We start from the raw sequence: 9,661 nt of genomic DNA on the forward strand, positions 1-9,661 counted from the left end.
CGGATCACTCCACAGCAGTGAAGTTTGTTTGAGGGAAGTAACAGGAGTACAAGTTAAATAGGACTTTCTGCAGTCAGGTACTGCTCAGTGCACAAGCATTAGCTGCCCGAAACTCAAATATTCACATCTCACGTTGTACAGTGCACATTCAAGAGTTTTATCTCTAATTAGTTTAGTTTAGTTTAGAGACACAGCGCAGAAACAGGCCCTTCGGCCCACCGATTCCGTGCTGGCCAACGATCCCCGCACACTAACACTATCCTTCGCACACGAGGGACAATTTTACAATCTTTACCGAAGCCAATTAAACTACAAACCTATACGTCTTTGGGAGTGTGGGAGGAAACCGGAGCACCCTGGGAAAACCCACGGGGAGAACGTAGAAAATCCGTACAGACAGCACCCGTGGTCAGGATGGAACCCGGGTCTCTGGCGCTGTGAGGCAGCAGCTCTACCCGCTGCACCACCCTGCCATAACAGATGTAGCGTGTAGGTGGCGATAACTCCCTGGCCTTTTCCAGCAGTCTCCTTGTAAGACAGGGCTCTGCTTTCTCATGGGATATCTAGTTCGTCTGAGCTGGATTTAATTGGCCTAAGTTAAAAACCTTCTCAATAATAATACAGCCCATCGTTAAGCTTCCAATTCCATCTCCCACAGTCAGTCAGCATTTTAGGCATCTAGAAAAAAATGGGCCGCTCAGCCCACCCCTAAAAACCCCATAAATAACAGATATTATTTTTATTGCCTTCATAGTTAAAGCGTTTGTCAAACCCTTTCTCCATCTGTTTACCAATGTAACACAATCTTGTGCAACATGGCCTCTGTTCCACCCCCCCCCCCCAATAATATTAAATATCACAGCTAAACATTTGCCCGTTCCCCCACCTGGCCTTAGCATCAGGGTGAGGCCATTCTGCCCATCTAGTCTGACCTACTACATGATCTGTACATTTGCTAGTCTTTATCCATAATACTTAACACCCTTATTTGTCAAACAGTTGCCAATCGCCTTTATGAAAGTCTAATTGGCCAACATCCATGGGCGTTTGGGAGAGAGGGTTTCATTCTGCTGTGACTGCCTGTGGACAAAGTGCCTCTCAAGTCACCTCGACCATGCTGCGATTCTAACTTCAAGGATGTTTCCCCTTGTTCTTAACTGCTGAAAAAGCGTCTCAATATTTGACCAATTGAAGACTTGTAATAGTCTTCATGTACGCACTTCCAATTGCACAGAACAAGAGGTCGGGACTTTTAGTTTAGTTTAGTGATACCGAGCGGAAACAGGCCCTTCGGCCCATCGAGCTCGCACCAACCAGCACTCACCCCGTATACTAGCGCTATCCTACACACTGGGGACAATTTACAATTTATAGAAGCCAATTAACCTCCAAACCTGTAAGGCTTTGGGATGTGGGAGGAAACTGGAGAACCCGGAGAAACCCCACGCAGATCACAGGGAGAACGTACAAACTCCACACTGACAGCACCAGAGGTCAGGATCGAACCTGGGTCTATTGCGCTGTGAAGCAGCAGCTCTACCGCTGTGCCAACGTGCTGCCCCCGACCACTTGCCAATCTTCAGGCAGCCATGTTGTTACAGGATGGATGAGGACAACTCAAAGTATCTCCCAAGAACGTCCCAAGAACATGGCAGTCAAAAGATATGAAGAGTCCATTAGGGGACTCAATATTTAGCAGAACTCGTGTGGTCATATATTGCTGCATCTTCCTCATGTACCATCTGGTGGAACTTGGGACTGGCAGAGTGAAGCTTAGAGGATAAACCAGAGGTCCAAATCCAACCACTCTAGCTCAGTGCAATGGGTCATGTCCAACTCCAATGGGTCATGTCCAACTCCAATGGGTCATGTCCAACTCCAATGGGTCATGTCCAACTCCATTGACTTCCATGGAACATAAACATGGACAACTCCATCTGTGACCACTCTACTCCCACTGACACACAGAGTTCAGATTGGGAGTTGGATTTAGAAAGTTGACATCAATAGGTTGACAACAATTTTTGTTTCCTTGTGAGAATGGTGTGGCATGAGGCGAATAAGAGAACCCAAACATCGGGAAATGAAATACAATGTCCTTGCAGATCTCACGGAGAGAGATTGGAGCATTGGGCCTTGTTGCTCGATAGCCCAGCCTCAGTCTCCCTTCATCAACCCATGCCAATCACAGGTGGAAAGTTGCAGACCCTCTCTAACGTTAAACAGGCAGACCCACACTCTCCATTTGATGCACTAACTCATTCACAAGGGCTACGGCACAATGTCTTGGAGTCTAACCAGGAGTTGTTGGTGCAGTTGAACATATTTTCAGAAGAAGTTGATGTCTCAATGACGTCTCTAAAGCAAAGTCTTATATAAAGCTCTGTAGTCGACCTGAGGGGTAGCCACCTCCAAACTCCACACTGACAGCTACTTTCAACCATTGGAGGTTAGTATTAGTTCAGATACATCCCACCAAGTCCGCATTGACCAGCGATCCCCGCACATTAACACTATCCTACACACACTAGGGACAATTTATAATTATACCAAGCCAATTAACCGACAAATCTGTACGTCTTTGGAGTGTGGGAGATCCTGGAGAAAACCCAGGTACAAACTCCGTACAGACAGCACCCGTAGTCAGGATGGAACCCGGGTCTCTGGCGCCGCGAGGCAGCAACTCTACCGCTGCGCCACCGTGCCATAGGTCATGGAGCAGATGCACGTGGTTGGGTTTGGAGATGGCCAGCCCTCAGTGTGATCTGGGTGGTTTCTACATTATACTGTGGGAAGCACAGAGACCAGCAACAACTCAGAAAGAAGAAATCCTCGCGTCGTCTGCATCACATGCATCTAGATATCCACTGGGTAGATACGTCAATCCTGCTTCTCAACTTCAAAGAGAAAATATGTCCAATGCCCTTAAATAATACCTTTTTTTAAAAATCCATCTGTAGCTTTATTTACAACAACGTTAACTCTGATTAAATTAGGCAGGGCGAAAATGTCAACACAAATTTCTTTTTAGTTGCAGTTAATTTGATCTTTTCTAGACCAAGCCTGGAAACTGGTTTAGAAGAGACTCACGTCACCAACTAACCTATTCAGTGGTCGCTGGAAGAAGTGCTTCCTGGTTACACCCAGCCCGTCTGTGTTTCCGTTATTCTTTTGAACAAAAATAATTTTCAGGAGGTGCAAACTTGAACACGAGGTCTGTTCTTTGGATCAATGGATGACCTTGAGTTCCCCCCCAACATCCTTTCTGGTTAATACAATCGTCCAGTTTTTAATGGTTTGCATGATAACGACATCTCTAATCAGCGAAAGACCAGGTTTGGATGAGGAGTGAAGATCTACAGGGGTTGCAGTGGACATGGTCCACTGGAACTGCCAGTCAACGGACAGGACACAGAGGGTTGAAGGTGTCGGGGCAGCAATGCTGAGGAGAGGCGTCAGTCTGGAGTTGGGGGTTGCGTAGGTGGGTGAATGCACTGCACTGGCAGGGTGGCCAGTGGCAAGGCAGCAGAGTTGGTGAGTTGTGCCCGTCTGACCGCGGCCTTTACTCTGAGAACTTGTGGATGTCGTTGTGCAGCATGTAGTAGGGGTAGGAGATCTCGTTCTGGTAGGCGCAGTTGTAGTGGCACTGGCACTTGTCTGTCCACATCATGCTCTTGGAGAAGGTCTCCCCGTCCTCGCAGCGGAAGCGCACGTGGACCGTGCGGGTGAGGGAGGGCGTGCAGCAGCGGCCGTCCGTGCACGACCCACACCAGCGCGGCTTGTAGCGCCGCACGCTAGTGCAGCCGGCGTAGGTGAAGCGCACCGCCTCCCTGGCCTTCTTCATCCTCAGGCACCTCTTGCCCCTCTGCAAAGCAGGAACGTGGACAGATCAATAACAAGTACTCTCTCCCCCACGTCACCGCCCGGCTCGCCACACCCACAACGCGGCTACCTCAGTCTGAATCTAGAGAAGGCGCAGAAACAGGCTCTCAGACACGCCGCGCCCGTGCCGACCAGCGATCCCTGCACCCGCCCCCCTGCAGGACCTATACATCAGGGGGTGCAGATCAAGAGCAAGCAAGATTATGGGGGACCCCTACTACCCCAGCAACAGACTGTTCCAGCTGCTACGGTCAGGCAAACGCCTCCGCTGTCACGCTGTGAAAACGGAGAGGATGAGACGGAGTTTCTTCCCACAGGCCATCACGATTGTTAACTATTATAACTCCAGGGACTCCATTTTTTTTTTCTCTGTATTAATTTTAATTTATATGCTGTAATTGAATTTTTTTGTGCACAATCCGCAGGCATTGCCACTTTCATTTCACTGCACATCGTGTATGTGTATGTGACAAATAAACTTGACTTGACTCTAGAGACAATTTACAATTTTACCAAAGCCAATCAACCTACAAACCCGCACGTCTTTGGAGTGTGGGAGGAAACCGAAGCACCCGGAGAAAACCCACGCAGGTCACGGGGAGAACGTGCAAACTCCGCACAGACAGCACCCGTAGTCGGGATGGAACCCGGGTCTCCGGCGCTGTGAGGCAGTAACTCTAGTTTATTATTGTCACATGCACCGAGGTACAGCGAAAAGCTTTTGTTGCGTGCTAACTGGTCAACTCTACCGCTGTGCCACCATGTTGTCAAACATTGTGATAGGGTGGCACGATGGCGCAGCGGTAGAGTTGCTGCCTCACAGCGCCGGAGACCCGGGTTCGATCCCGACTACAGGTGCTGTCTGTGCGGAGTTTGTACGTTCTCCCCGTGACCTGCGTGGGATTTCTCCGGGTGCTCCGGTTTCCTCCCACACTCCAAAGACGTGCAGGTTTTCAGGTTAGTTGGCTTCGGTAAAATTATAAATTGTCCCCAGTGTGTGTAGGATAGTGTTAGTGCGCGGGGATCGCTGGTCGGTGCGGACCCAGTGGGCCGAAGGGCCTGTTTCTGCGCTGTACCTCTAAACTAAACTAGAAGGACTCACATTTATTCCGCACCTTTACCTAATGTGAAACAGACAGGGTGATGTTAGGACAGGCACCAAAATCTCAGCCAGAGAGGTGGGTATTTGGGGCAAGCAGGGTTGGGCGAGTGGCGGCCGGGCGTGGTGCCGCGCGCGCTGGGTGCAGGTCTTACCTTGAGGTTGGTGTTGAGCGGCAGGTTGCATGGGCGCAGTTGGCACAGGCGGGTCTCCTTCATCAGCCGGCACTGGGGATTGTCGCTGGTCACTCTGGTGGAGATGCCAATGTTGCAGGTCTTGGAGCACTGGGACCACTCGGTGGTCTGGACCAGGCACTTGGACTTCACCTCTCCGCTCCGAACCCTCCACGCTGCAGAGACAAGCGAGCCTCGTCACAAACACACTCACCTCTGGCCTCTGGCTAACAGGAGACGGCCAACAACAAAGTACCGCCGGCTGCTCTACCACGAGGTGCACTCTACCACGGAGGTGTACTCTACCACAGAGACGGGCTGCTCCACCACAGAGGCGGGCTGTTCTACCACGGGTTACTCTACCACGGAGGTGTACTCCACCACGAGGTGCACTCTACCACGGAGGTGTACTCTTCCACGGAGACGGGCTGCTCCACCATGGAGGTAGACACAAGGTAGTCAAGGGATATGGGGAGAGGGCAGGAACGGGGTACTGACTGTGGATGATCAGCCATGGTCACGGTGAATGGCGGTGCTGGCTTGAAGGGCCGAATGGCCTCCTCCTGCACCTATTGTCTATTGTCTAAAATGCTGGAGTAACTCAGCGGGTCAGGCAGCATCTCTGGTGAGAAGGAATGGGTGACGTTTCGGGTCCAGACCCTTCTTCAGTCTGAAGAAGTCTGTCCCGCTGAGTTACTCCAGCATGTTGTGTCTACCTTCGATTTAAACCAGCATCTGCAGTTCCTTCCTACACAATGAACTCATTACCACCACAGAAAGAGTCACAGAGTCACACAGCGTGGAAACTGGCCCTTCAACCCAATATATCTAAGCTGACCAAGGTGGCCGGGATGGACGTCTCATTTACCCACGTTTGGCCCATATCCCTCTAAACAGTTCTTATCCATGTACCTGGCAAAATGTCTTTTAAACCTCATCAAAAAACACAATCTCCTTTGGCCTCTGGTTAACAAGAGATGCTCATAACAAGGTACTAATAACCAGCGAAAAGACACAGAGTGCTGGAGTAACTCTTCAGGTCAGGCAGCATCTCTGAAGAACATGGGTAGGTGACCTGAAACATTATCTATCCATGATCTCCAGAGATTCTAATGACTCAAGTCTAAATTCCACAGATTCACCACCCTGATTCACCACTGCCCGATGACCAGAGGTCACAGCCTCAGAAGAATTAAAGTACGTTCCTTTAGGAAGGAGATGAGGGTGGTGACTCTGTGGGATTCATTGCCACAGAAGGCTGTGGAGGCCGTCAATGTATATTTTTAAGGTGGAGATGGACAGATTCGTGATTAGTGCGAGTGTCGGGGGTTATGGGGAGAAGGCAGGAGAATGGGGTTGGGAGGGAGAGATAGATCAGCAATGATTGAATGGCGGAGTAGACTCGATGGGCCGAATGGCCTAATTCTGCTCCTAGAATATGAACATGATGAGTCAAATCTCTGAGGAGGGGGGAGGTCATGTTGCTTACCCTGGAACACGATCAGTGAGGATCATGGCAGGACACCACACCTACCCTAATCAGCACAGCACGGACACAATGCCTGAAATGGGAGCTTTTTTGTGTAGAAAAAAAACTGCAGACGCTGATGTAAATCGAAGGAAGACACTAAATGCTGGAGTAACTCAGCGGGTCAGGCAGCATCTCTGGAGAGAAGGAATGGGTGACGTTTCGGGCCGAGACCCCTCTCCAGTCCTGGGGGGGGGGGGGGGGGGGGGGGGCTGTCCTGGTGCTTAATGCACAGACTTAAAGCACCGAACAATACAAGCATACCTCTTACCACAGATTATCAACTGTAAACTTTACAGATGATCTATCGAACATCTGTTACACACAGTGGGCAGGTTCGACAGTTACACACATGAGAATGATCCCGGAATCAGTGGCTTGACATATGATCAGCGTTTGATCAGCCAAAACATTATGACCATTGACAGGCAAAGTGAATAACATCGGTTATCTAGTTACAATGGCACCTGTCAAGGGGTGGGATATATTAGGCAGCAAGTGAACAGTTACTTCTTGAAGTTGATGTGTTGGATGCAGGAGAAATGGGCAGGAGTAAAGACCTGAGCGACTTTGACAAGGGCCAAATTGTTATGGCCAAACGACTGGGTCAGAGCATCTCTGAAACGGCAAGGCTTGTGGGGTGTGTTGCTAAAGGATCTGCTGCTAATGTTTTGGTGCCAGATACCACAGGACACCTTCAGGGGTCTTGTAGAGTCCGTCTTTGGCGGGTCGGCGCTGTTTTGGCGGCACACGGAGGACCAACAGCATATTAGGCAGGCGGTCACAATATTTTGGCTCATCAGTGTATATACTTCTACAAACATGTTGCAAGTAACTGGTGTGCTGGAGAAGATGCGAGCCGCCTTACCTGGTTCGATGTGCAGGCCAGCTCTGACGAGCTCGGTCAGTTCCTTGCTCGAGAGAGGCTCTATGTCAGGCTGCTCTCCCATCTCCTCGTAACTCATTGAGTCTTCGTTTTCCTCGGTGCTGTCTGCAGAGTCTTCGCCAATGTGGTTGGTGTCACAGGCCCACTCCTCACAGCACTGGCCTGGCACCTTCACCAGCCGCGGCTTGGGACAGTCCAGGGTTGGCAGGGAGAACTCCTGCGGGCACAAGGGCATGCACCCCACCACGCCATCGATACAGGTACATTGCTGCTTGCAGTTGGGTTTGAAGTTCTCCCCGTTCTGATAGATGTTCCCCGCAAACTCACACGGCCTTCCTTCTGATTTTGCTGCGGAATTTAAAAAATGCCATCTTCAACATACAAAACTAGGCTTTGAGGCTTAAAAACCTCCAGGGCCAAACTTTGCAAAAGTTACAAGATTATTTGTTCCAGGCGCACATTACCTGAGGACTACTTTCAAAAGGCAACCTGGCAAATTTCCCAGGGTCACAGAGAAAGAGATGGAGGTTAACTCTCATGGGATAGTTTGGTCTAGAGATGCAGCGTGGAAACAGACCCTTCGGCCCACTAGCACATGCCGACCAGCGATCACCAATTCATACTCGTTCTATCCTACACACCAGGGATCATTTACAGAAGCCAATTAACTTACAAACCTGAACACCTTTGGAATATGGGAGGAAGACAGAGCACCTGGAGAAAACCCAAGCGGTCACGGCGAGAACGAGCAAACTCCACACAGACAGAACCCACGGTCAGGATCCTGACTACGGGACTGTCTGTTTTGTACGTTCTTCCTGTGACCTGCATGGGTTTTTTCCAGGACTTCCAGTTTCCAAAGACGTGCAGGTTTGTAGGTTAATTGGCTTTGGTAAAATTGTAAATTGTTCCTAGTGTGTGTAGGATAGTGTTAATGTGCGGGGATCACTGGCTGGCAGGGACCCGGTGGGCCGAAGGGCCTGTTTCTGCGCTGTATCTCTAAACTAAACTACAGGTTTCAAGTCACAGAAGCTCATGGGAGACCCTGATGCATATAATGCAAAAAGAAACAATAACAAGGAAATGTAGAGTTCACAATGGTCCATTGTTGGCTGTGGGATAGGCTTAGTTTAGTTTAGTTCAGAGATGCAGCACGGAGACAGGCCCTTCAGCCCATCGAGCCCGCAATGAACCAAGATCCCCGCACATTAACACTACCCTACACATACTCGGGACAATTTACAATTAACCTACAAATTTGCACGTCTTTGGAGTGAGGGAGGAAACTGGAGATCTCTGTGAAATCCCACGCAGGTCACGGGGAGAACGTACAAACTCCGCACAGACAGCGCCCGCAGTCAGGATGGAACCCGGGTCTCTGGCGCTGTGAGGCAGCAGCTCTACCCGCTGCGCCACCGTGCTGCCCATGATAACGATTTAAACAGACACTGGGACATGAACAAGACGATAAAAATATCCACTGACTGCTGCATGCAGAGTGCAAGAGTGCAGGGTGCAAGAGTGTGCAGGTTGCAAGAGTGTGCAGGGTGCAGGGTGCAGGGTGCAAGGGCGCAGGGTGCAAGAGTGTGCAGGTTGCAGGGTGCAAGAGTGTGCAGGGTGCAGGGTGCAAGGGCGCAGGGTGCAAGAGTGTGCAGGTTGCAGGGTGCAGGTTGCAGGGTGCAAGGGTGCAGGGTGCAGGGTGCAAGAGTGTGCAGGTTGCAGGTTGCAGGGTGCAAGGGTGCAGGGCTGGCTTACCTCTGCAGATGCCTCTGGCAGCTCCGTCGCTCGGCCCATAGTTACACTCCAGGCCCTTGACATGGTCGCATGGTTCCATGGCGCTGCAGTCCTGGTTGAACTGCCGGGCACACACCTTGCAGCAGTTGCAGCCGTCCAGCATCAGGCTGATGCCCAGGGCACAGCTGACAGCAGAGTCGGGGCAGTGGCACTCGGGTCCACAGTTTCCTTGCACCTGGGGGTGAGCAAGATCAACATCAGTCAGCCTCTGCAGCAATGCTATCCCAACCACAGCTCCATCAGCAGCTCAGTGTAACCCAGACCCAAGCAGGTGTCTGCCCCAAGGCTCACGCTGCTCA

The 9,661-nt window shown here is 50.7% G+C and overlaps 1 protein-coding gene across 1 annotated transcript in view; it reads right to left on the reverse strand.

Moving 5' to 3' along the window:
- Positions 1 to 3,562: 3,562 nt before the first annotated feature.
- ccn1l1 (cellular communication network factor 1, like 1) overlaps positions 3,563 to 9,661 on the reverse strand; it is a 9,753-nt gene continuing 3,654 nt past the window's right edge. The window contains exons 2-5 of the mRNA XM_078425905.1: positions 9,324 to 9,537; positions 7,551 to 7,916; positions 5,137 to 5,330; positions 3,563 to 3,865 (exon numbers count right to left, since the gene is read on the reverse strand). Coding sequence (XP_078282031.1) covers positions 3,563 to 3,865; positions 5,137 to 5,330; positions 7,551 to 7,916; positions 9,324 to 9,537 — 1,077 coding nt within the window. The remainder of the gene's footprint in view (positions 3,866 to 5,136; positions 5,331 to 7,550; positions 7,917 to 9,323; positions 9,538 to 9,661) is intronic.

Source organism: Rhinoraja longicauda, chromosome 31, assembly GCF_053455715.1.
Source record: "Rhinoraja longicauda isolate Sanriku21f chromosome 31, sRhiLon1.1, whole genome shotgun sequence".
In the NCBI taxonomy this organism is placed as follows: Eukaryota; Metazoa; Chordata; class Chondrichthyes; order Rajiformes; family Arhynchobatidae; genus Rhinoraja; species Rhinoraja longicauda.